At 43.1% G+C, this 27,850-nt stretch overlaps 1 protein-coding gene across 3 annotated transcripts in view; it reads left to right on the forward strand.

The window, feature by feature from the left end:
* The window catches only part of NTRK2 (neurotrophic receptor tyrosine kinase 2), a 133,750-nt gene that overhangs the window by 47,072 nt on the left and 58,828 nt on the right, over positions 1-27,850 (forward strand). For all 3 annotated transcript variants that reach the window (XM_064580048.1, XM_064580047.1, XM_045882322.3), the window contains 6 exons: positions 1,129-1,265; positions 1,786-1,918; positions 4,573-4,878; positions 17,281-17,316; positions 20,063-20,163; positions 26,666-26,765. In XM_064580048.1, coding sequence (XP_064436118.1) covers positions 1,129-1,265; positions 1,786-1,918; positions 4,573-4,878; positions 17,281-17,316; positions 20,063-20,163; positions 26,666-26,765 — 813 coding nt within the window. The remainder of the gene's footprint in view (positions 1-1,128; positions 1,266-1,785; positions 1,919-4,572; positions 4,879-17,280; positions 17,317-20,062; positions 20,164-26,665; positions 26,766-27,850) is intronic.

Below are 27,850 nucleotides of genomic sequence, written 5' to 3' on the forward strand. Positions count from 1 at the left end.
GCTTACTCCTGAGTTAATGAGGTGTCGTGGGTCCTTGGGACACAGCTGTCGGGGTAAATGCAGCTCTGGAGCAGAGTTTCTGATACCAAGTGAGGGACGAGCTTGACAGGCAGGACCTGACATATCGTTACGCTCTCTGGGATGCGCCTTCATGCAGAAAATAGTGTGAGTCCCATGTGATTTAAAGCAGTGTAAACACCCAATAGGTGTGATAGTTTAAAGACGTGATAATGACATCAAAAAGCTCTTGAAATGTGGAAGTATAGATCCACATGACTTTTTTTTTTTTATCATACTGGAAATTTTACAATAACCCATTTTTCCTATGATATTTAACTATGAGTTATATAGCTTTGGAACATTCTAATATTGTGATGGTCCAGCTTCATGTGTGAAGAATGCTTTAAAACTGCATTTTCTTGGGGTGCCTGGTTGGCTGAGTCGGTTAAGCATCCCACACTTGGTTTGAGCTCGGGTCATGATCTCAGGGTCTTAAGATCGAGCCCTGCGTTGGGCTCTGCACTGAGGGTGGAATGTGCTTAAGAGTCTCTCTCTCCCTCTCCCTCTGCCCGCCCCCCAAAACAAAAACAACCCAAAAAGCTACATTTTCTTCTGTAATCTATATCAAAATCTAGGTCTGGGGGTGGGGTTATATTTATGAGTTACTTAATGTAAAAAGAGAATTTATGCAAAAAATGTAGGTGCCTCTCACCTTTTTGTTTTTGACTATAAAAAATGAAGGGGACAATGGGGAAATCAACAAGGTAAGATGGTCTACAGAAACCTATTTATGTGGAGAAAAACTGGATTAGCAACTGTAGAACCCTGAGAGAGATAGAAGACCTAGTTTTATAAACTAGTTTTTTTTTAAAGTAAAAAGTTATTCTGCATTAATATTTCTAAGAAACATGCAAAATTTGTTTTCAAATCTTATAACCGCACATTTTTGGTTCACGTTAAATCTGTAAAGCTTACCAACCCAGCACTTTTTCAGATCAACATAAATCTGTCTCGGAAATTAAATCATTACTGATTCTAAAGCATGAAGAGTTTCCAATTTGTTGCGATTATTTTAATAATGAATCGAACTATTTGTATATGTCTCCACTTACTTTTCTTGTTCCACAGGTTTGCCATCAGCAAATTTGGCTGCACCCAACCTCACTGTGGAGGAGGGAAAGTCTATCACATTATCTTGTAGCGTTGCAGGCGATCCAGTTCCGAATTTGTACTGGGATGTCGGTAATCTGGTTTCCAAACATATGGTAAGGCTTTTGTTTGGCTCTGTGTTCCTAGAGAGACGAGAGTGTCTCAGAACTTGAGATTGTATTCATCTAGTGATGATCATTTAAAATTTTATAGGGCCATACAGAGACATTTATGATGAGTTTTTGATATACATTTACTTTCTATTCATTCTTGTAATTAACAAAGATGAATCCAGGTTTGCATTTTAGTTGTGTATATCCAATAGATTAGAGTCTCTGGGTGTCTAGTGAGCTTCTTGTGTCCTTGTGAGCAAGGCGAGGGATGCACCTTATGGTCTTTTCCCTTGGAGAAACGTAGATAGGAATCCAAGGATTAAATCAACTTTGCTCATTAAACAGTTATATTCTAGAGAAATAGAATAGCTCTGGATTTACTCTTTTGCCTGGCCCCAGTTCAGGCCGGAAAACTTTATAATGGTATATATTTTTTTCTTTAGTTAGGGGGAGAAACCCCAAATCTTGTCACTTTGGGATCAGCCCTAATAAGGATTATTTTTGTCTGTTAATTCATTTGTAGAATGAAACAAGCCACACACAGGGCTCCTTAAGGATAACTAACATTTCATCTGATGACAGTGGAAAGCAAATCTCCTGTGTGGCAGAAAATCTTGTAGGAGAAGACCAAGATTCTGTGAACCTCACTGTACATTGTACGTAATCAGACGGGCATATGTTTCTAATAGCGAATGATCGTGGACACACGTGCATTTGTCATTGGGGCCCTCTGGGTGCCGCTTAAGTGTGTCAAGAAAAAAAAGTGTGTGCAGTGTTTTGTGTATATTTTTTAAAGAAATAATCAGTGTTCTATTTCTGCGAATCTCTCTTACACATGCATGTCTTTCTTTTAAGCTTTTTGATCTTAAGCTTGTCCTCTTGTGCCTTCCGCTGTCTTTTTTTTTTTTTTTTTTTTGAGAGAACCTATTTTGAGCTGGTTATCCTCCTCTTGTTAATCAGTTTTCGTTTAAATTCTGATAAACCAGTTTCTAAAATCTTTTTCTCTATAAAAGCACTATGAAGATTTAAAGTTATGTCACCTAAAGTACTGGGCTGGCTATTCACAAACACCCAAGTGTACCATCGATGCCATAAAACCTCATTAGCTTGACATCAGGTTTCTGTGGGAAGGTTGGTGGAGTACTACTTAAATGATCGAAAATTATGATCACCTGCAGAAAACTTTTATTATAATCGGTTTAAATTTCTGTATATATTGAAGTGAAGATGCAGGCTATTAAAGCTTCTTAAGCGTATGTGCATTATTTTCCAGTATTATAAATAACAACACATATCTTAGCATTCCAGGTTGTAGTGTTCTGTGCAAACATGTATTCAGTAAAAATCCCATATACTTTGCACATCGTTCCAAATTCTGAGCTGGTATGGTATAAATTAATGAGGTTTTACTGTGTCTGGGTCAGGATGTGGGTGAGAAAACCACAAGCGGACACGTGTGTATGTATGAATACACATTACACACATGTAGACACATGGTGTCGATATGCTGGTTAGTGTTCACCCGTGGCACACATTCCGTATGTGATTGTCGGGGTGCATGACTGCAGTCACCAACTGTAATCTTTTGTCACTGTCAGCACTACCTCTGTGCCCAGTAGGTACTGGACTTAAAATTTCTCATCATTTCGAGCCACCCAGAAGCCTGAAATCAATGTTATCCCCAAACACATGCAACCAGCTTCCAACTTTATGTCCTTAAGTCAACACATCACCAAAAGCTCTTCTGAGCATGGTGGAAGGATTAAGTGGGTCCTGGGCATGGGGGCCTGGGCTGGTGGGAGGAAGGTAAGTTTTGTCCCTACCCCACTAGGGTCCTTGTATTTGTAACACAGACCTATAAATCAGGATGCTCAAATTCAAAATCTTCTCACTTAATATCTATGGTGGCCGCCATGGTCTGAAGAATTGACCTTGTCTATCAAAATCTAGATAAAGAATAAAAGGAATAAATGGTAAAGAGTTTTAACAACTGAGATAGCTTTGGTAGTGACTCCGGCCAAAGTGTATTTGTTAGCAGGCTGTAATTCTCCCCCCCGCCGCAACTTTGTGTGATGAACACGTATAACAGGAAGAAGGGTCAGGAGGGAAAGGCTTCTGGGTTAAGCATCAGGAGACCTGGATCCCTGTTCCAGATCTGCCTCGCTCGCTAAATTTGACCAAGTCATTTAACCTCACTGGACTTGGATTTCCTGACCTGAGAAACAATGCTATTAGGTCTCTGGGGAATTTTCCAGTCCTCGATTGTATCGTTATCAAAGTCAGACCACATTAAAATAAACAATTATGAGGGACTTTAAATACCTTCCCTCAGGATAAGTACTCTGTTTAAAAATGCTATTTAAATGTTTGTTTCCCCAAAGCATAAAGTGCTTTATTTTTAAAGTTTAAGTAATCTCTAGTTTGTCTAGGTTTGGATAGAACCCCAGACATTTAAAAAGGATCAAAACCTTGGCTTCTGAAATCTAGCAAAAATGGAGTGTGCTGTAATGAAACGTGATGCTTTTTTTTTCGTTGTTGTTGTTTAGGGATTTATTTATTTGAGAGACAGAGAAGAGTGAGCAGGGGGAGGGGCAGAGGGAGAGAGAGAGAATCTTCAGCAGACTCCCTGCTGAGCGCAGAGCCCGATGCAGGGCTCAATCTCACAACTCTGAGATCATGACCTGAGAGCTACCCAGGCACCCCAAAATGTGATGCTTTTAAAGAGCATTTACTATTGGCAATCGGCGAAAAGTACCAATTGATCATACTTTATAATAATCAATCCGCATTGGTAGGAGCATTCACGGCCTTGGTCATTTTGATCTGTTTTAGATAAGTGATGTGAGATCCAGGCTTCCAGCAAGATTTCCAAAGTCACTTTTGTCAATATTTGTGTTGTTTAATGAAGGACCGTAAATTAAAAACAGTGGCCCTCAGCGTTTTGGTGACGAATCTACATAATATCAAGGCGTATTTGTTCGAAACCAAAGTTGACTTCAAATGAACCCTTTCTGCTGTCAGAAATCTCTGCAATCTATTTGGAGCTGGTTCTCACACTGAATAGATTTGAAAAATGACTATGATTCATGGGTCTTAAGTATAGGGAGAGGAGTCTCTTTGAAACTCTCTGTAGGGAGTTCAATCAGCCTTGATGATGATTCAAAATATTGATGGATTCCAGAGTTGCTGGTCCTGTATTTTCTTAACCAAATGGTTGTTGAATAAAATTCCCTATTGATGACACAGAAATCTGGAGATGGGGAGAATTCTGAGCGTTCTGGTGCTATTAACTCTCTCTTTTTCAATTTAGTTGCTCCAACTATCACATTTCTCGAATCTCCAACCTCAGACCACCACTGGTGCATTCCATTCACTGTGAAAGGCAACCCCAAACCAGCGCTTCAGTGGTTCTATAACGGGGCCATATTGAATGAGTCCAAATACATCTGTACTAAAATCCATGTTACCAATCACACGGAGTACCATGGCTGCCTCCAGCTGGATAATCCCACTCACATGAACAATGGGGACTACAAGTTAGTAGCCAAGAATGAGTATGGGAAGGATGAGAAACAGATTTCTGCTCACTTCATGGGCTGGCCTGGAATCGATGATGGTGAGTACCTGATGCTTTTGCATTTGGGGAGAGGATAGGACATATCACTCAACTGTTGACAAAATGGTGCCTACAATAAACCACCCCCAGACCCAGTGGCTTAAAACACCATTATTTAGTCTTGCTTATGGGTCAGCTGGGCAATTTTGTTCCGTGTGTCTTTATTCTGGGGTATAAGTGAAGAAGCAGCAGCTACATAGGAGACCTGCTTCTTAGTAGCAACTGTAGATGGCAAGAGGGCAACTAGAAATAGGCTCAGCTTCTCAGGGAATAGCTTCAGTAGTGGTACATGGTCTCTTCAGGCTACATACTGCTGACCAATGGAAGCCACAGGGCCAAAGCCAAGTCCAAGGGCAGGGACTCCTGTTCCCAAGGAGGTGTTTTTTTTTTTTAATTTTTTATTGTTATGTTAATCACCATACATTACATCATTAGCTTTTGATGTAGCGTTCCATGATTCATTGTTTGCGTATAACACCCAGTGCTCCATGCAGAACGTGCCCTCCTTAATACCCATCACCAGGCTAACCCATCCTCCCACCCCTCTCCCCTCTAGAACCCTCAGTTTGTTTCTCAGAGTCCATCGTCCCTCATGGTTCATCTCCCCCTTCGATTTCCCCCCCTTCGTTCTTCACCTCCTGCTATCTGGGGGGGATGAATCATTTTAAACAATAGTCTGATGCACGCATTATTTTTATCTCAAGTGTTAAATGATGTTTTGTACCCATAATGGCAAAACCCATGCAAAACTGGGCAAGTGAACAGTATTTGGTCGGCTCATGAACTAGTGAAGATGTGTTTCCTAGCCCTTATCCATTTGGAATTCAGAATCCTGCCCTCCCACCATGGATGAGACAGCAGTGTCCTGGAATGTGTGGTTTGCCCAAGTAGAGTGCAGGCATTCTTCTGTCAGATCCTGAGTTGTCTTTCTAGGAGTGGTAACTGTTCCCCTCTGAACAACGGTTTGGACTGGGCAAAGGATGGCCATCAGGAGTCCATTTTGTGGCCAGCAGGAGAATTCCAGTGCGAACCCCAATAATGGCAGGGACAGCTGTCATGTCTTTATCTGCCTCAGATAAGTGCTGTTTGGCAGAGTATTCTTACTTGCTGGATCTTGTTGCCCAGATACCTGATAACGTGGCGGAGGCTGAGGCCTGTTGGGACGTTGGGACCTGGACATGAGTAGAACTCGCTGTAATAGCTCTGAGTTAATCATAGCCACACAAAGATGGCTTGGCAGAGGAAAGGGAAGATGGAAACTCAGAGGCCTGGGCAGCGTGAACTTGGGGGCAGCCCCGTGGACAGAGATGACGCTCGTGAAGCCCCCTTCAGCCAATAGTGGGAGTGCAGTCGTTCTGTTACACAATAAACCTCTCCATGACCCTGGTATTTATTAAATAGCTTTTTAAATGCACAAGCTTCCTTAGCATATTCAAAGCGTTATTTGAATTATGTGAGTTGATTTACAAACAGCCTTTCAGGAGCACATAAAACAAGCTATGTTTGGACACCTTACCCAGGCTACCCCTGGCAGTTGTCTGTTCCATTAAATCTTCCTCTTCATTGAGAGTTTAGCTGCTTGGCTCCATTTGCTGTAGTAAATCTCTAGATTATTGTGTCTCCTCCTGCACGTTTGGGGGCGGGGGGTGGGTACAGCCTTAGTGTTAAATCCAGACTCTGCCTGGGGACAACTTTATGGATGTTTTTAAGTAAACGTCTTATCTGTGAAATATTTTAGACGTACGCGAGAGTTGCAGAGACAACATGGGGTCCCCAGACACCCCTCACCCGGTTGTCAGTCTTGGGAACGTCTCGCATTACTGCGGTTGCCTTTGTCAAAGGGAAGAAACTGACATTGGCACATTACTATTAACTAAACTTCAGACTTTATTTGAATTTTGTCAGCAGCTACCTTTTGAAACCGTTGGGGGTGAACTTGATTCAGGGTGAGGGTCTGGCATCCGAAAGTTTTAGAAGTGGTCTGTGTGCTTTGATCGATGCTCGGTCCTGCCAGGGTAAAGCCGCTGGCTTCTATTTAACACAGGGGGTCGATGTATTTTCTTTTGAACATTTCTGTGTGGTGCCAATATTTGGTAGAGCTCAGCTCCTCTTATCCACGTGGCCTCATTTTTATCGATTGCTTTTGTTAGTTTTAACTTAGCTAATGATAGGAAAGAAAGAATTGATTTCTGGTGTAAGGATCCCTTGGAGTCACTCACGTATTCCCTTTAAAGGAAATAATCATCTCTCAAAAATAAAAGTCAAGGTTAATTTTATAAAGACGTCTGTTCTTTCCTTCTTCTTGTTCGTTTGTTTTTATCAAGTCTTTGAGATATAAATATCTCCTTTTAGAAAGGACGATTTTTTTCCCCTTTAAGTGTTTACTCAAGGACCAGCTATCAGGCAGTAATAAATGAAAGTGGAAATAAAAGAGACTCGGCCCAGGGTGATAGTGGATATAAATGGCCCTCGTGGGCCATAAACCAGTGTGACCAATTAGAGATTGACCTCACTTGGCTTGTGTGATAGAATCTTTGGTATTTATGAGATTTGTAGCCATAGCATTACAGATAATGGCCTTTTAAAGAATTGTTTCCTTTCCCTCTTACCCTCCTTTAAAACTAAAGAAAAATAAACAAATAGCAAATATATATCTATTTCCCTGCTGGTCTAAAGTTTACAAGTTTAGGATGACAGGTCAAATGTGGGTTTATATTCCTTCAGTATTTCTGTTGTTGTCACATAGTAATTGGAAAGAAGTTTAGCTCTTACAAATCTTTTTGATAAGATGTTTCAGCTACTTATTTTTTGATGAGATGCTTTTTTTGTTTTGTTTTGTTTTTGGATTGCAAGTTTCCTGGCTTGTGAGGAAGCAGGTAGCCTGGGATGGGTGAAGTGGGTTGCTTTTCCATATGCGGCCAGGAGAATTAAAATGGCGGCTCTGATGTCCTCAGAGCGTGCCTTCCTCCTTCAGCTCAGAACTGAGATTTTTATGGGATATCACCTCGTGTAGGAATTCACTGTCTGTTTGTAGATAGAAAATGCAGTGTGCTGAAGGAAATGAAAACAGAAATAAAAACAAAGAAACAGAAAGTCCCTCAAACAAAAGTTGGTGAGCTTTCTGGTGAAGGAGATGGACTGGTTGAATGTAGTGATAGCCTGATGGTTTTTCATACCGCATGGTAGGGAAGACACTCTGCTGCTTTCTGCTTAGAGCAGAGAGACCTGGGGCCAGCACCAGCCAGGTGGAAGAGGGTACCATCCACAGGGTGTGAGTGTGTGAGGCCGTGGTAGAGATCCCCATACAGCGTCTCTCCAGAGTGCCGGGACCTCGCAGACTCTGACACCAGACCCAGCCAGGGTGCTAATGAGGACGGACAGGTGTGATCAGACCTTTCGATGTCAGCAGGGCCCCAGACACCAAGCCAGTGCCTTCCCATCTGTTCATCACGGGCAGCCTGGCTAGTGACCAAGAACGGGAGGGGAGACTTTCTCAAACTCCAGACACCAGATTGATCATTTTGGATCCCATGTTTAGAACTGAACTCGGCTCTGGTCAGGTTTGGGTCACATTTAAAGCACAAAACTCAACTTTTAGCTTCCAAATGAAATTTAGAGAACTGTAGCGTTTATCTTTCCAGCACCCTGAGGAGTGCAGGTTGTAACAATCAAACTAATTTTATTTCGTTGCTATTTTCCATTGTCCCTGGAACATTTATTCATTAGGAATAATCTTCTCTGGCTCCTGAATGCTAGTGCCCTGCTCTTTGTCTCCTTGTTGTGCAATAGAATCAACTGGGGAGTTTTAATTGTTATTTCATTAGTTAGCACACATTTCTAGGGCCTACCTCTAGCAACTCTGATTCGGTAGCTCCCGGATGAGGCTTAGGCTTCGGAATTTTCTATTTTTAAGATTCCTGGTGACTCTAGTGTGCGCCCAAAGGTGAGCATCCCCAGTCTGGATGAGACCTCTGACCCAAGCAAGACTTTTCTGCTCCTTGTTGAGTAACAGACAATCCTTTGGTCACGTTAGGTTGCAAACAAAAATCTCAATGGAAAAATGGCGTGTCTTGTCTGAGTTAGAAATCAAAACTCTGGACTTCATTTAAGGGCCAGTTTCCTCTCCTCTGCTGGTCGTGGCTGGCAGGATGGGGGTGGGGACCGGAGCTGGATAAGGAGAGTTTGGGCCCTCTGTTGCCCAAGTAGAAGGGAGGGGCCCAGGCAGATGTGCTCGCTGGTGACTTTGTCTCTTGGGACCTGGGTGTGTTCAGTGCTGATTTGCAGACCTTCCTCCTGGATAGCTTTATGGGATCTTGGCAGTTCCTGTCTCCGTGGGCCCCTCTCCTGCAGTTCCACGACAGCGAGCAAACGGGTCTCCATTGCAACTGGTGGAAGCATCTCCTTCCTCAGCACCCAGGAATGTGGCTTGTGTTGCCGAGGTCCCTCTGCCCCTCCAAGGGGCTGTGGTCAGGACAGACTTTCTCTCAGGCTGCCTCCGTCGGGTCCACAGGGAGCCCTTGTGGTCCCTCATCCTGACACCTCTGGGCTTACGGGTTGAACTCAAATGCCACCTGCATCCCGCCACCACAGTTTGCTTTAGGCTTCTCTGGCCAGAGGCAGGCACTTGTCCTCAGAGCCTTCTGCTGGCAGCGAACTCAGTCTGGGTTCTCAGTGCTGCCATGGAGGCCCCATGGCTACATAGAAACTTCCATAGAAGTCCCATATAAGCACCTTCTGTCTTCTTTGGGACCTCTGGAAATCTCAGTGTGAAGCCAAGGTTTCAAAGGACATGGATCCAGCTCTAGCCTCGGCGGGCACTGGGAGTATAATCACCAACGTACCCATTCCTCACCTCCCTTTGTGGCCATGAGGGAGGAACTTTCTGCTCAGAACTGCTTTTCTGTGGGCACTGCTTTGTCCTCCTTATCCAGAGGCTCGGGCACACCCAGAGAAGACCTCAGGACTCTTGACTACATGAACTTTCTAGACTTGGGGCTCTAAGGAGAAAACTAAGTCACAATTGGGTTCCTGGAGAGGGTGGATAAACCTAAGCTCCTTCTGGTGTCCAAGCTCCTTCCCCTCCCCTCCTCATTCAGAATGGGCTCAAACATATGCCACTGGGGACAAAACATCTCCCGCCCTTACCCCTAACCTTTGTCACGGTCACTGCTGGAGAGTACTCATACCCCCTCAGGACTTGGGTATTTTTAGGTTTGCTCTATGTTTCATTGTAAAGTTGCCATCCTCTATGCCCACTGAGGTTTCGACTTTGGTCAGAGTTCTCATGGACTTATAAATTAGGGCTTCTCAAACTGTAATGAGTTCAACTCTCCTGGAGATCCTGCTAAAACTCCAGTTCTGATGCCATGGATTTGGGGAAGGGTCTCAGATGCTGCGTTTCTGACCAGCTCCCAGCTCCCAGCTGAAGCTGCAGGTCCCAGACCACACTTGGAGTAGTGAGGATAGTTCCCTTCTGCCCTGCAGAACCTGGGGGAAGCCACTGGAAGAACAGCGCGGGCATCTGCCAAGATGGCTGCACTGACTCCTTGCGGATATCGATGAGTAACAATGACAAAAATGCAGAATAGCTTGTGCACAGAGATGCACTCTAATTGGGTTTGGCAAAAAGTAGGATGGATTCAATGTGTGGCTTAAGGAGGCTTAGGGAGAGTAGATAAAGTAGAGCCCTGGTAGAGCACACACATAGGAAGCATGGGGCTCTCTGGGGAGGCTCCGAAAATTCTGCTTAGAGGCCAGAAATAAGACTTACCTGAGATGACAGTGATCCACTAGGTGGCTGTCATTGGCTTTCAGTCCTATGTCCAGAAAAGCCCTCTTGTGAACTCAAAAGTGTGCGTGGAGACTGAGTGGAGGTTAGAAGTGGTGAGCATGTCTTTTCGAGCGGAATGGTAAGCAGAAATTAATGACAGACATTACTTGTGAGTGTAATCAGGAAGAAACCCAGGGCCTTTGCTAGAATCTTCGGATCAGATAGCATGAGTTGCAAGAATTTTCAACGTCAAGTATTTCTATAATCGTGAACATGCTAATAGTTTAAGAGTAGGTTCTTTTATCAAAATCTCACCCGAGTGATTAACACTTCAGCCTTGCCACGAACCTAGCCAGAGCAATGGGTGATAAAATACCCATGCTCTGAAACTTCCCATTCTTCAGGCAGTACATGAAGAGTCTCTCTATGGCCCACTCATTCAGGAAGAATGTCACAGCTCAAGAATGCTCATTCACACAAGCAGTGGGAGTTAGTGACTTATGCTTCCTAATTCGGGAGCATTTGTCTCCTATGCAAAATGTGCGTTGGGAACAAACTATAAATATTGGAAGAGTTTTCCCCACAGCTTCTCATTCGTGCTGTTTTATCAAAAGATTCATGACGTCTGGATGAACTAGAGCTCTCTGCAGCACTTAGATTGCCCTCAAACTGGCAGATTTAGATTTGGTGTACTTGGGCCAAAGAATGTAGGGAGAGGAAATTTCTCCAAATGTTACACATTAAGAAAATATAAAGCCCCCCACGACTTGGCTCCTTGGCCGTTTGTCAGGACCCGTTTCTTGTCCTGGGAGTGAAAGGAAAGAAACTTCGACCTGCTTTTCTGCCTTAAATAACCGAGAAGAGTATAGGTTTGGCTATAGGCTCATAATAATCATGATAATTAAGATTTATACTTAAATAGTTCTTTATGTCTCAGGAGTACTCGTGTTAATTAATTATGCTTCCAGAAGCTCCTGATGAGTTGCCAATGCTATTATCCTCTCCTGAGGTATGGAACATTCCTTTGTCACAGGAAAGGTGAAGAGCCCCCCACCCGACCCCCCATGCTGCATAGCATGTTAGTGGTTCAGCCACAAATGAAACCCAGACATCTGAAGCCCCAGTGTGTTGGGGCCCTGAGTTCAGCCTGCCATTTAGAAAAGGAAGAGGAGAGGATCTGGAAATCAGAAGGAGGGACTGCCATGAGTTAGATAGCAGTGTTGACAAACCAAGGGCAGTTGATTTGAAAAGAATGGATCTTCTGCGGTTTCTTTATCATACGGAATTCTTTGAAATATTTTTCACGATCACACTAAACAGAGTCTGGAAATAGACTTGAGAGAGAAGTCTCTCTTTTTTTTTTCTTTAGGGCATTAGAGAGAGACTAAAAGCTGAAAGGAAGGAAGCAGATGTGTCTTCTGGCCTTCGCCATCATTTTTATCCATGCAGCAGGATGGAAAAGGGAACCCTCCCACCTTCCCACAGGTTTTCTTTATCCCTTAATTGTAGAGTCTTACAGTTAAAACGTCATGGAGTTTTACTCATGAAGACTTGGGCAGAGTCAAAAGATTTACTCATGAGCTGTAACAGCTTAGAATAGAGAAGCTGGAGTCGTCCCTTTAAAGGCATTTAGCTTGGAGATCAGAGGACACTGAAGTGCTTTGTTCTGATACGTTGGGGAGAAAGGACTTTATGATCGACGTTTAGCAACCTGAATGCCTGAAGGTCTGTCTTTTGGAGGTGCAGACGTCCCGTGAGTAATCCGGAGCCTTGTCAGGAGCGCGTGGGTGGCCATGTACCGTGTGCGCTGTTTCCACGGGGAGCGTGTCCGCATTCTGCACCTGTTAGTTCTGGTCCCCAAATTCCTGACAACATGCCCGAGGTCCAGAACAGTGTAGCACCTGCCAACGCTCAACGCAGTCTTCACAAAACAGAGTTGGAACATGAGAGAAGCAACAATTTGTGCTCGGCAGGCACCTTCCTTGGGTTGGGGAGGAGCTGCTGCTTCTGGACTGGAGCGAGCTGGGGGGGTCGGGTGCTGCTTGTTTGGAATGGAGTGGGGTTGACGGAGTTCCCGGGTTTTCAGATTTTCTTCCGGAAATTTCCATATTTTATTCTGGTGGTTTTCAACATGAAGCTTTAGGGTTTGATACCACCTCCCGCTGCCTAAATCTGAGATTTCTTGCTTGGAGAGCTACTGGGATGGTATTCAAGAAAGCACAGCTCTGCTCACATCCCCCTTACAAGCGCATCGCTCCTTTATCTTTCATTCATTCTCTTTTTGTTGGCTTTTCCCCTCATAGTCAGTGTTTGTCTCTCCTCGCCCACCTTTTCATCCTGAATATCTCAAACAGGCGTTTCTCCCTGTAGCAAATAATGATATATAATGAACATATTTAAACTAAGTGAAAGGAACCAGTTAGAAATTAGACTTAAGAATGACAGGATATCTTCACAATATGACCATTGCCAGAGGTCTGAAAAGGAAGGGGTGACTTTGTCTCCTGTCTGCATTTAACATGATGTTAATAACTACCTTACTGTTGGAGTATAAACACACGGGAGGTTAGCTTGACCGAGAAGTTGCTAGAAGCAAAATACCATCTGTGTTCGATGAGCTAGGCTTAGCTGGAGTACTGTGACCCTTGTTTGTCATAAACTCTAGGTCTGTGTGTCCTCCCATGAGGCGTTTCTTTTTTTTTTTTTTTAAAGATTTTATTTATTTATTTGACAGAGAGAGAGATAGCGAGAGCAGGAACACAAGCAGGGGGAGTGGGAGAGGGAGAAGCAGGCTTCCCACTGAGCAGGGAGCCCGATGTGGGACTCGATCTCAGGACCCTGGGATCATGACCCAAGCCGAAGGCAGACGCTTAACGACTGAGCCACCCAGGCGCCCCGAGGTGTTTCTTTATTGCAGTTGAGTCGGCCCTCCTCAGACATAGTATTGTATGGTCGGGAGGGGCAAATAAAAAACACCTTATTGTTCTTCCCGCATTGTCTTTCTGTGAGTTTCATAATCTCGCACTAAGTTTGAGTCTTTCAGACCACGGAAGTCAAGTGACGATTCTTCGCATACATTTGAGAAAATGAAGTTAGGAAAATGTAGTACTTCTCAGAAAGTGTAGCTGTGACCTGGTGGTTTTGCTGGTGAGCTCGGTAGGAAAGGCATGCACTGACAGAAGTTGTAAGTCTGGGAAAAGATGAGTTTTCCAGATTATGGGCTAACCTATTTACTTTTGATTCCCATCCCAAATCCTTTTTCTATACATGACATTTGCTGCATTGAACTGATGTGATGTTCATGTTGTTCCTGGGAGCCTTGCGTGAGTAATGAGTTTAGGTGTTACCTTTCTGTGACGAGGTCGATTACACCCATACATCAGTCATACCCACTGCAGCCCTTCCCGTGTGTGGTTTAGGTAAATCTGGCTCTGAATCCTCAGCCTTTTTACTTTTTTATGGGACTGCATGTGTAAAGGCAGGAGGCGACTGTGTGTGGGGCCCCTCGGGGCTTGAGGACAAATAAGGGTGACTGACTAGTCCTAGTTTTCTTTTTTTTTTTTAAGATTTTATTTATTTATTTGAGAGAGAGAGTGAGAGAGAGAGCACAAGAGGGGGGAGCAGGAGAGGGAGAAGCAGACTCCCTGCCGAGCAGGGAGCCGGATGCGGGACTCGATCCCGGGACTCCAGGATCATGACCTGAGCCGAAGGCAGTCGCTTAACCAACTGAGCCACCCAGGCGCCCCGAGTTTTTTAATATATATTTTTTAAATTTATTTTATTTATTTATTTATTTATTTTTTAATTTTATCTTATTGAGAGAGACAGAGAGAGAGAGCATGAGAGAGAGGAGGGTTAGAGAGAGAAGCAGATCCCCTGCCGAGCAGGGAGCCCGATGCGGGACTCGATTCCGGGACTCCAGGATCATGACCTGAGCCGAAGGCAGTTGCTTAACCAACTGAGCCACCCAGGCGCCCTAGTCCTAGTTTTCACACTAAAAGTCCTATGTCTGGGGAAAGCCCTCATTCCTGGACAAACTGCAGGGATTTTCCTGGGACTATCCCAGTTTTAAAACTTAAAGTTCACTGTCTCAGAAATGCCCTGGGTAGGGGTGCCTGGGTGGCTCAGTCGTTAAGCATCTGCCTTCGGCTCGGGTCATGATCCCGGGCTCCTGGGATCGAGCCCCGCATCGGGCTCCCCGCTCCATGGGAAGCCTGCTTCTCCCTCTCCCACTCCCCCGCTTGTGTTCCCTCTCTCGCTGTGTCTCTCTTTGTCAAATTAATAAATAAAATCTTTAAAAAAAAAAAAAAAAGAAATGCCCTGGGTCTTAGGCAGCCAACCTAGTACAAACCAAAGTCTGTATACTTATATCCAAATATTTAAAAAATATGAATCAAGTTAATGAAATGCTAAATAGAATAGGTTCTATCTTCCTACCTTGGCATATATATGTGTGTAGTGACCTGAAAGGCTGGGTTTGAGGATCTATTCTCCCAGATTCTTGGAGTTCCATGCTGGAAGGTAGTGGTTTTTGTAGAGCTGGTTCCTGGCCATACCCCCTGCCCTGTGCCTCTGAAACTATATGGCGAGAGGTACATGAGAGGCAGTGAGCAGGCGTGTGGACACCCCAGGTCACCTGCCCTTGCTCAACACTCCCCCTTCCCTTGGGTCTTGGGTCAGAAGGTGCTCACTCATACCAGTGGTGTGGCCACCTGTGGGCTGACAGATGTACGGAAAAGGCTACTAGTCCTAGGAAGTGTGTTTGGGGGGAGGTGTAGGGAAGGAAATGTGAGTCCTGGGTCCTGGATCCTGGAGCGAGGTCTAGAAGTGGAGTGTGGACTCTGGTGGGAAGGTACCCTTGCAGATGCAGACTTGTATATTGAGGGCACAGTGAGGAGGGGACCAGAGTGGGATCTTGTAAAGTATGGATTACTGAGCAGTTCAAAGAATGACTTGCTCACTTGGGGTTACAGAACCTTTCCTTCAGTAGGGGTAGGAAATCCTCACAGTGACAGGACACCCACTTGGTCCAGGGACTTTGCAAAGGGAAAGGATTTCAGCAGGTGGGTGGGTGCTCTGCATATGACGTCACCAGGGCTGCCACTGGGATTTCATGCTGCTTTATCCACTGAATTATCCCTCAAACTGCAAGACAGCCTTCAAGGCCCTTCTCAAGAATATCACATCCAGTACAAATAATCCTGATAATACATATTAGCATATTATAACTCAAGACTACTTTAAAATGGTGTTTGGGATAATAAAACTCAAAATACTATGAAATATACTAGAATTGGTGACTTTGCATGAGTTGACACAGGGCCATTTTGTATGGCAGCACAGGTTGTGCACTGCACAATTTCAGGTGGTGTCATTCACATAGACTACAGTCTAAATGGCGCCCCAGTTAGCATGGAATGCTCAGCAGTTTGCAGCATCCCTAAATCGATTGTACCTAACCATCTACTTAATGTTTCCTCTGCTGAAATAGATATTCCATTAGTTGAACTGTGGTTAAAATTCTGATTTGAACATTAAGGCCATTTTTATTTGGTTCTTCATTTAGACTACCTTTGATAGGGAATACATGAACAGAAAATTGGCTCTAGTTTCCCTTTATCTTAGAGGATATTTTTCTGCTGAAGGGTTTAGAAGTGAAATGAGAGCTGAATAAGCTTCACAGTTTACAAGCAAGTAAGTGAAGGCTAAAAGCATAGGAAGTAGCTTTGGAAATTTATTTTGTAATTATGCAAATGTTATATCAAATTTTAATTTTATTTCCAAGTAGGCTTTCCTATAGAGACCTGGTTAGTTCTGATTGGAGAGTAAGTAGCAGATGGTTTTGTTACCAGTTCTTGTTGATGATAATTTAAAAAAAATAAAAAAGTTTTTGCAAATTTTCATGAGAATATTTCAAGACAGAGTATTCTGATCATCTTGGTGACTAAAGAATCATTCCCCATCCCCGCCCCCCAATTAAGTGGATATACTTTTGCATTTGTCTCTGATATAACATTTATGTGTAATCTCTTATACATAAATCGTTTCAATAGAGAAAGTACATTTATTTTTCTGTGTTGTATTAAGGCGAAGAAAGGGTTCGTTTATTCAACCTTGGCAACCCCCCTCTGAACACCAAGTGGAGAGCAAAATTGTGCATTAGATATCATTATTTGGGCTGGTTAATAATGTGTTTGTGAAAGCAAGTAGACCTGCCAAAGTACACTTTGAAAGTAATACCCAAGCCATCAGAGGTTTTATCTTTTGTTGTTTAAAGTGGTATGGAGATAATCTGTCTCTGGAATAAAAGTACCAGGATTGCAGTTAAAATGGCCAGCTGTATACTAGAAATAGTTGTAATGCATTGATTGCTGAAGTTTTCCCAGCTATATAGTGATTTGTAATTTCTCCTCATTCATTTCTTTTCTTTGGAAGGGGTGGAGGTTTGGGGACTGGGGAGGGAAACAGTTCACATGAAGCAAACCAAGAATTTCAGGTTTCATGTTCCTGTCCTGTAAAACAAACTATAAACCTATAAAACCTTCAATATATATGTAACTCACTTTAGTGGGGATACTTAGTATTAATTCTGAATGCATACTTACAAATCTTTGCTTTGTTTTGCCTTTTAGGTGCCAACCCAAATTATCCTGATGTAATTTATGAAGGTAGCTATCATGTTGTCTTTATTTTGTTTTTTTTTTTTTTTCAAAATGTTTGTCTAAAATGAAACAAATCAACTAAAAGAGGACCTTTAAGCTCAGTTAAATATACACTTTAAGCATTACATGGGCCACAGTAATATTTCAAAAATCATTCAATATTGATGGCTGTTTTCCCTTGATATTTACAGTGCTTGTAAATAGCATTTTCTCTCTCATGTTCTGTTCTTGGAAGTAGTAAATCCATTCCACTGTAATAGACATTTTGTTTCTATAATTGGGAACTAATTACCTGTTTAAAAGCCATGACTACCAAGAAAAGGGAGGTGTATCAGTTTCTGGCTTTGAGAGTAAACCCAATTCAAAATTCTGTTTCTTGTATAATAAGGAAGTTTGGCTCACAGACAGGAGCCTCCAAAGTAGGGCATGTTTTTAAGTTTGGTTAACCAGTAGCTCTACCATGTCATCAGGCACCCAAGTTTTTCATCTTTATAGCCCCCTGCGTACTGTGCCCACTTCCCTGAAGGCTGACTCCTCTCATGGTAGTAAGATGATGCTCACAGAGGGGCCGCTCTCACTCACGTTGTTAGGAGAAATGGAAGAGCTTCTGAAGGCATTCCAGAGGAAAGGGAACTTTCCCAGAGATCTCCATCAGCCCTCCTTGAATGGGATTCACGACCCAGTGGGTCATAGTCCATTCTTGCCACCATTACTGATAAGAAGGTTGGATTAACCCTTGACTAACTAGAACCACCCCTGGAGTTTAAATATTCCTCAGAGAATGTCAGTGAACCCCTTGAATAAGATGGGGTTCTCTTAGGAAGGTAGGAAGGGAGAAGCCAGAAGGTGGACTATATTAGCTTTTAACTGGGTATCTCATCCATGCTTTGCTATTTTAATAGAATTCCAGGGATATTTGGTTAGGTGTGAAAATCCATCTTTAACAGATTCCCGAACTACCTTCATGACCAGGAAGCCTCTGTTTGGGGAAATGGCCTCAATTTCAAGACTTGGCTCAAAATTTAAGACTGATTAAAAGTTAGATTGAGTAAAATGTGACATGTATAACTTATTCTATTACATATTCCATTCTTTACCTTGATGTACACGTGGACATTTAATTTTTTTTTATAAAAAGATTCTATATTTATATGTTTGTTATATGTGTGTGTATTTAACTTGAGCTAATTTTAACTGGGGGATTATATTATCTTTACCTGTTTTATGCATGTTAAACTATATATCCTTCAAATTGTGTTTTGGATGATTTTGTGCATGTGATTTGTGAATTTTTGTTTTTATTTGCCCCGATACGGCTTAAAGAAAAAGTATCTCAAATTGTGTCACAGAAAGCTATGTTTGTGATTTTCCGTTTTAAAATTATGTTTTGGACTCTTTTCCAGTAACTTCAAGACTTTAAAAATTCCATCTTCCCTTTGGCCTCAGATCCCACTTTGGATCTTTGGGCCAAATATGAGATTAAACTATCAATACTTCAGTGATTTAATTTTGCATGAGTGGCTCATTAGAATATGAGGAGGTAAAAAATTAGCAAATGGATGATATTTCTTAGTGTTTGGTTGAAATCAGTGTTCTAGTATATTTAAAATGAAAATGGTGACAATGTAGTTTTGGAGTTAAGAATAAAACAGCAAACAGAAAATAGATGCTTTTTCAGTTACTATTTATTCACATTCAAAGGAACACTCTGCTAATATAAATATAATTTAAATTTGTTGCCCCAAAGCCAGCTTGATAGTCCTACTGAGGGAAGTTTAGCTGGGGCTCACTTAATGAGGTTAATGAGGTTAATGACTTAATGTTCAGGATGGAAATTGCATTTCTCATATCTATTGAGAAGAAAAATACCAAACATTTATAAACAACATTGTCTGCAATAAGTTCATCAAAAATTTTCTGTGACTTTTTATATGAATATGACTAATAAAAACGTTCACAGTCCCCCCCCCCCAAAAAAAAACCCCAATCATTTATTTCCAGCCTGCTCCATATAGACTAAAATTGACTCAGAAGATGACAGGGACATTTGAGACGTGCTGATGGGACAATTCTTAATACTGTGTTGGTGCAGCTCCCTCTCTATTAATTCAGAAACCAAAATGTTGGCAATTCAGACCTTTTCAAAAAAGTTCATATAGGCACCCAAGTCCACATCAATGCTGACTCCATAGCCCCTCCTGAGTGGCTGCCTCGTACCCAAATAAGATTCATCAGCCCTGGAATGAGTGTTGCTGATTTGAGGTGTGGTTCATGTTTAGGCTTTGCCACCTTCCTGCCAGTTCACCTTACACTAGTCATTTGACTTTTGACTAGTCAGATGACCTTCCTCAGCTATAAAACTGGTGATTAGATTCCATATCCAAAGGCCCTTCCAGGTCTATAAATGTATGACTCTTAGAGGATCGATTCCCTTTCGTATTTATATTAAAGACTTCATTTAAAAAAGGGATATATTCTTACCTACCAAGGAAAACCTGGTTTAGAATTTGTCTGCCAAGCCAGTGATGAAAAGATCTGGGTTGCATTACATTTGAGCATCATGCAATCCCAGCACTACAATGGCTTTCACCCAAGAGCTGGGTCATGTTCCTCTGCAGCCAGGCTGTCAGGGGCTTGGAATTGTTGTGATTTGTCTCACTTCGTGGTTCTGGGTCATACTGTGGCCTCGTGTTTGTTGGTAGCCTGGTGACAACTTCATGGTTCCTTCTCTTTCCTGTTTCTCCAATTTAAGATTATGGGACTGCAGCAAATGACATTGGGGACACCACGAACAGAAGTAACGAAATCCCTTCCACAGATGTTGCTGACAAAAGCGGTCGGGAACATCTCTCGGTGAGTGAGATAAATAGTTGTTTCCTAGGTCGGCTCTGAGCGCTGTGGATGCTTAAATGTTGGGGGGAGCAGAACTGCTTCGGTGCGTGTCTTTCAACATGACATTTTTACTGTTCAGGTGTGAATAGGGTGTTGACGTTTGGAAGACTTCACAGAAAGGTTCGAGGGAAGTGATAAATGTGCTGTGTAGCCTCTGACTTACTTGCTTCCCCTTTTATGTGTCCCTTTAATTGCTAGTGGTTCTTATTTTAAATGTCTGTCCTTTAAAAGAAGAGCAGTGTCTCATTTGGGCATTATTCCCGTCTTCGGCATCTTCACGCCTGTCTTGTTCCGTATTTTAATAAGAGTCTCATTGCCCACTAAATTTAAGGAATCCCGTAGGTTCTGGGAGGGACGGGCAGTGGGAAGATAGAAAAATATGAAGGAAGAGCTGGTCTGTCCTTCAGGAGTTCATACTTTGGTCAGAGCCCTGAGCGGTGACCGGATACCAGCACCTGTGATACAGACAGAGAAGCAGGGGGATGTGAGAGCTGGACCTAGAGGGGCAGGTGCTCCACTCCTTCCTGCTGGGAGCTCCAGAGGGGTCTTGCTGGGGCCGGGGGCGTTTTCCAGCTGTGCGGGATGGCTGGATTTAGACGGACAGGAAACCAAGGGAAGGGCATTTTGGATGTGTGCACAAGAGCCCGCGGACCGGAAAACGGTTTTGATGGGCAGGTAAGGTGTGTGTTGGGGTGGGGGGTCGTCAGAGGCACGATCGGAGAGGTGGTTGTGCCCGGTCATGGGGTTTTGAAACTCAGTGCCAGGCGTTAGATTTATCACGCAGGGAGGAGCCGCTGAAGGGGGCGGGCTTGAGCCCCAGGACTGTGGCAGGGTTAGTCTGTCAGCTGCTCAGCTCAAAGGCCAGCAGCATCCCTCATTCTTCTTGTCACTGTCACGTGCACCCAGTCCCCTGTGCTGTGAGCTCTGCCACCTGATAAACCCCAAACCCATCCACATCCCCCCACCCCCGCTGCGTTGGCCGCAGGCTCACCTGAGGGTTGGGAAACTACGGCCCGCAGGCCAAGTCCGGCTCACCCCCTGTTTTTGTGCCATCTGCGGGCTAAGAAGAGTTTTTACCTTTTTAAGTGGCTTGGAAAAAAAAAAAATGAAAAGGAGAATGATATATTTCGTGACGTGTGCAACTCTTATGAAATTCAAATGTCAGGGTCCGTAAAAAATAAAGTTTTATCGGAACACGGTCATGCCTATTGACGTATCGACTGTGGCCACTTTTGTGCTACAGACGTGGCTGGAGTAGCTGCAGCAAAGTCTGTATGGCCTGCAGAGCTGGAAGTGTTTAGTATCTGGCCCTTCACAGAGGGAGTTTACCACAGTTGCTCGTTCCCGGATGACCTCTGCAGCCTCTACCTGTCCCTCCTCTCCCACCCTGTGATCTCCCGGCCTTTCTCCATACAGCAGCCTGAGTGACCTCTGAAAAGCACAAATCAGATCATTTCTATTGTCATTCTCAGAGTCTTCCCAGTGCGAGTGTAAGAGAACTTTTATTACAAAAGCCCAGCTCCTCATGGTGGCAAAAAGGCCCCGCATATCTTGCCCTCGTCTGCGTCTCTGCCTTCACCCCGCACCCTGCCCTCACATGTGCCACCTGTCCTTCTTCATGTTCTCTCACATGCTTCGGGCTTACTCTTGTCTCACAGCCTTTATGTTTGCTGTTCCCTCTACAAGGCATGTACTTCCCAATGGTCATCACATGGCTTTAGCCACCAGGCAGCCACGATCATGTTCTGTTTTCTTCTGAGCAGTTATTCTTGTCTGTAATTCCCTTGCTTCTTTATTGTTTACTTGTGTAATGTCTTTTTTTTTTTTTTTGGTAATGTCTTTTTTCCTTCCCTAGATTCTTTTTAGAGAGAGAGAGAGAACACGTGCACATGGGGTGCACGGAGGTGGTGGGGAGGGGCAGAGGGAGAGGGAGGGAGAGAATCTCAAGCAGGCTCCACGTTCATCACGGAGCCCGTTGTGGGGCTTGATCTCATGACCCGGAGATCATGACCTGAGCCAAAATTAAGAGTTGGACGCCTAACCTACTGAGACACCCAGATCCCCCCTCCTTCCCTAGATTCTTTAGTGAATTTCCAAGTCTAGGCAACCTGGTCAGTGTTTTTCAGAGCTGTATCCCTCATCCCTCAAATAGTGTCTGGCACCTAGGAGGTAATAAAAATTGGAGGCTGATTAGAGTAATGGTGAGTGCTCTAGAATGGGTTGCAAGACAGAGAGATTGGAAGCAGTGTGATTAGTTAGGGAGATGTGATTTATATTTAAACCAGGGCCCTGGCGGTGGGAATGGGAGGATCGTAACAGATGTAGCTCAGCTGCAACTCAAAATACGCGTATCCAGTACATGGAGACACACACACACATATGTCCATAGATGATGGGATGCATTGCATTGAAATAGCAGGGACAAATGCCGTGGTAAATCAGCTGCAGAATGTTTTCTACTTCCTGCCTTGTGCAATCTTTTTGGTTTATTCTCATACCAAACCACTTAGTGCTTTTTGGTTTGAGAAAGTTGTTTGTGTATATAAGGAATCCAAGGAGCATGTGTTAAGCCCACAGGTGTGTACATATCCCAGTTACTAAAAATTACATGCCAACTTCACTTTTCTCTTTTGAGACCAAATCATAAATTTAAGTCCCTAAGTGGCACATCTCAGTGATATTTGGACTCTCTACAGTAGGGCCACTGGAAGGCAAGATCACTGAAAATACTCTTTGTTGAAAGTTGGTACATTACAATTCCACCTGAGGTCCCTGGAAATCTGCATGACAGGTGCAAGGTGTAATGCTTTGTACAATTTAAAGAAAGTGTAAAACTTAAGTCTGGATCAGATATTTAATTCATGAACAGTTCCTGATCACAAGGAGGATTGTTAGATTAGAAGAGTTTCAGAGTCAGGGAGCTGATAGAAGAGTTAAAGGTGTTATCAGAGCATTTGGAAGACAGCCTCAAATGCTCTCCTTTCTGGTCCAATAAGTGCTCTTCATGAACCTTGCTGGATTTTTTTGAGTAGAGCAGGCCCTTGTTCATGTTGAGAGATATCCTCAGATTAAAAACAACTAACCAACCAATCAACCAACCAGCCACATAATTAACCAAACAACCAACCAGCCAACTAACCAACCAACCAATCAACTAACCAGATAACCAGCCAACTAACCAAACAAGCAAACAGCAAACTAACCTACCAACCAACCAACCAACTAACCAAACAACCAAACAACTAAGCAGCTGGCCAGCCGGCCAACCAAACCAACCAACCAAGCAAAGAAATGAACAAATACATTCACCCCTGCTTGTCTCCCACATAAAGACCACCCCCACCCAACACATGCACGGTACATGGAACTGTATTTATCAAACAATTCATTTTTGAGGAAACAATTCTTCTCATTGTCTTGGGATTCTTTGTTTATTAAAGGATTCTTTGCACATAGAGCTGCTTGAACAGGTTTAAATATTTGCTTGCAGATCATTAGCTGCTCCCCAGCAGTAGAACCCCTTCCCATTTTCCAGGTTGACTTAAACACTATAATGAAATAGAGAAGTCAGGGCAGGTATTATTATCTCCGTGTACAAGTGAGGGAATGGAAGCTTGCAGAAGTGAAGCATCTGTTAACTCTCACAGCTCGTAAAGGCAAGGTGTCCTGGAAACATAAGGACCAAGTCTTCTGAATGCCAGTCAGGTACTTTCTGAAGTGGGTCAGAGGCTGTCTCTGGTCCTACAGAGAAGTTGTGGGGCTAAGGGCAAGTCCCTTAACATCTCTCCATCCCCGTTTCCTTATCTATGAAATAGGGATTGAACTTGTTTATTCAATTTTTCTCCTTCTATTAGTACAAGTCTGGAATTTAATAATAAGATTGAGAAACTGAGAGCTAAAATACTACGATCTCTTTTCCATGCAAATGTTAGTTAGAAATAAAGATGGAAAAAAAAGAAAAAAAAAACACCTCAAATCATTAGGTACGTTTGAGGGAAACGGCGTTAGTTACAAGTTGATCTATAATTAACCTTTTAGGAATCACAAGCACTCTGTTTGTATATAGGCCACAGAGACAGAGTTAAGTCTGCACTCAAACATTGGCAGAGGTGTTCTCTGGGAGAGCCACTCACAACTCATGACCACAGGGCCGGAGGAGAGGATTCTCACAGCTTGGCTCCACTCTGGCCAAGTGTGTGGCATGTGCCCTTTCCTGGGTTTCGTGCCTTCTTTAATGCTGTCCTGTCCCCAGTGGATGCCAGAGAGGATGTCACAGGAGGATTAGCCATGCATTTTTATTATCCTGTCTTCCCTCTCAGCCATGTGTTTTGAAAGAGTACTATAAAGGCTGAACCATGGATAAGTCGCAGGTTTTGTACTTAGACTTCAGTTCAAATCCCAAGCTCGAAAGGTGTGATCTTGGGTTGCTTATTTAACTTCTTATAAATCTCTGTTTTACTATCCTCATAGCCAACATTAATTTATTATCTATTGTAGAAGACTCTGTTCCAAACCCATTATCTGCATTAACTCACTGAGGATTTAAATAATCTGCAAGGTAGAATGATTATATTCCCTGTTTCACACATGAGGTGTGTGGGATGCTGACAGATTGAGTAATTCTGAGGTCAGGCACCCAGTAAGTGGTAAATCCAAATTTCAAACTCATGAGGAACTCATGTTCTTATAATGAGAGGCTCTACTGCCTCTCATTCCAAGATGGGTACATTAGTCAGCATAAACTATGCTGCAGTAACAAAAATCCCCAAATCTTAGCAGCTTAAAATGACAAAGGTTTACTTCCTGCCTCATTATTTGTGTTGACCGGCAGTTCGGTCAGCCTTGTCCTCATTCTAAGACTAGATTGATAGGCAGCCACTTTTGGAAAGTTAGCATTTATTAAGGCCCAGAAAGAAGTATGAGAGCAGGGTTCTCAGCCTTGGAACTATTGACATCATTATTATGGACGAATAACTTTTTGTTGTGGGGGGTTGTTAAGTGTTGTAGGATGTTTAGCAGCATCCCTGGCCTTGACCCATTAGTTGCTAGTAGCATCCTCCTCCAGTTGTGAAAACCCCAAATTGACAGCTGTCCCCTAGGTATAACATCATCCCTGGGTGTGAATAACTGCTTCAGTCTAAGATCTCAGGGTAGCAGTGAAATGCTCCATTGTCAGGGATACGAGTCTCGCCTCATTGGCCAGAACTGGTCACATGCACCCATCTTACCACAAGGAAGCCAGGAAGTGAATCTTATAAAGAGAAACACAGGATGAACTAGAAATGTTTGGTAAACAGCATTAATGATTATCACAGATGGGAATAATAATATTTGTCTTAAGGATTATTATGCAGATTAAATGAAACAAAAAGAAGCTTAAGCATCTAAGTAAGTGTGGACATCTAAAACAGTTTAGAATAGGAGTCTGCAAACTATAGCCATCTGTTTTTGTCAATAAAGTTTTATTGGCACCCAGTCATGCCCATTGGCTTACCTACTGTCTATGGTTGCTTTCACTCTACACCAGCAGAGTTGAGAGTTTGTGAAAGAGACTGTATGGCCCCCAAAGCCTAAAGTATGTACTGTCTAACCCTTTAGAGCAAAAGTTGCTGCCTCCTGGCTTAGAGAGTCACACTTTTCTTGGGAGCAGGACCTTGGAGTGAGCAGCAGGAATGGAAGGAGATGCCTTGTTCTGCTTCCATCTTTGTTTCTGAAATGTTAATATGTACTTCATTAGCATTACACTCTTAGGCCTCTGTGATCTCTCTCAGGGTTGTGGCAGGATTCACACGGATCTGCATCTACTCTCTCTACTTGTGTAACCCACATGTTGCAATTACATTTTAAGTTTAAAAAACTTTGTGTTGACCTCTATTATACATGCACATATGTGTACCTATCATAAATCTACAACCCAATGAGCTTTCACAAGTGAACTCACCCACAGGTACCCCTCCTGCTCCCTTCCCTGCCCACTCCCAGCTCCATGGGACTCTGATTTCTAAGAGCTAACTTAAAAAAAATCTTTTTATTATGGACAGCTTTCTAACATGCCCAACGATAGAGAGCATAGCAAAATGAACCCTACTGTTTCTTTCACCAGCTTCAGAAATAATCAGTATTTTATCATTCAAGTTTTGTATATTCTCTCTCCTCTCTCCAGGTAGGTAGGTAGGAGGATAGATAGATGGGGAGAGAGTAATATATCTCTGTGTTTATACAGTATCAATTACACTGATATTTTTATAAGCTTCTAACTTATGTGTTCTCATTTGTAAAGTAGGGATAATAATCGGACCTACAATACTTCATTGTAGAGTTGTTGAGTGATAAATGGGTTGGTAGACACAAAGTTCCTAGCAGAGCAAGTAGTAAATATGAACTGTCATCCTCATTATCATCATCACCTGGATGTAGGGAACTAAGGAGCAAGGTCATGACCACCCTCCCTTCTTTCCTCTAGGTCTATGCTGTGGTGGTAATTGCGTCTGTGGTGGGATTTTGTCTGCTGGTGATGCTGTTTCTGTTGAAGTTGGCAAGACACTCCAAGTTTGGCATGAAAGGTAAGAAGGGTTCTGTTTATTTTACTTCTTATGTGGAATCATTTTTGGCTTCTGACTAATGCTAATTACCACTAAAGAAAGAAGCAGCTAGATTTACAATGACTAGGTTTTAAGGCTGAAAAAATAGCAACAAGGATATGATACTACAAATCAAGGCAGAGCAAAATAATGTTGATTACTCAGCAGTGCCCACTTTCCAAGGAGGACGGTTGTCCCAGAAGACACTGAACTTGAACTGGTTTCCTGAGTCTCAAGTAACTAATAACGATATAGGCAAAGAGTGCCTGGGTTTCCCTTCGGCTTCAGAAACGCAGGCGAGGTGTGATGGCAGTAGGTTAGTTAGGGACACAAGTGTTTTGTGCAGAAGGGTCCTTTCTGCTGTGCAGGTGACTTCCGGACCCTTCCGTGGTAGCTTTTGTTGTTGCTACTGCTTTACAGTAAAGTTCTCATCTTCTGAGATTTGAACTGTGTTGGGGAAGCGAAATCAGAACACCGGCTGTACGTTGAAGCTTTGTGAATGAGCGTGTGTGTGTGTGTGTGTGCGCGCACGTGCATGTGTTAATGGAAAGATGCCCAGTGCTAGATTAAAAATTGTAAAATTGTTGGCCATGTTGCCCAAGAATAGACCAGGGGTCTCTCTCAGAGGACTGAAAATTCATTGTAGGGGAGAAAACTTATTTAAATGTTCTTGTTATATAAATAGCCAAGATTTTCAGCGATTGAAAAGCATTTGCTCTGAAGTTTAAACGTTACGTATTGACTAAGATGCTATTGTTGAATTTTGTGTGGTCTCTTATAAATAGCCACTAGCTTGGGAAAGCCGCGAAGTAGGTTTAGTGGTGGCTTCATTGTGTTAAAGACAACGTGGTGGGTTTTCTTGATCTGTCTGGTTCATTACAACCACTATTTACGTTGCCTACTCACTTGGAAGTGATGTTTATGGAGCGATAAGCTGTCCAGCGTACCCTGGGCTCTGGGATGGAGTGGATCTATTTCTGACGCTTTCTCCTCTCCCTCTGTGGGTGCCCATGATCAAAATCCCTAAACCTGAAGTGAACAGGGAGGAGTAGTGGTAAATTAGGCCT

This window comes from Mirounga angustirostris, unplaced genomic scaffold (genome assembly GCF_029215605.1).
Source record: "Mirounga angustirostris isolate CCGP_5_RB_7025 unplaced genomic scaffold, mMirAng1.0.hap1 SCAF_15, whole genome shotgun sequence".
NCBI lineage: Eukaryota > Metazoa > Chordata > Mammalia > Carnivora > Phocidae > Mirounga > Mirounga angustirostris.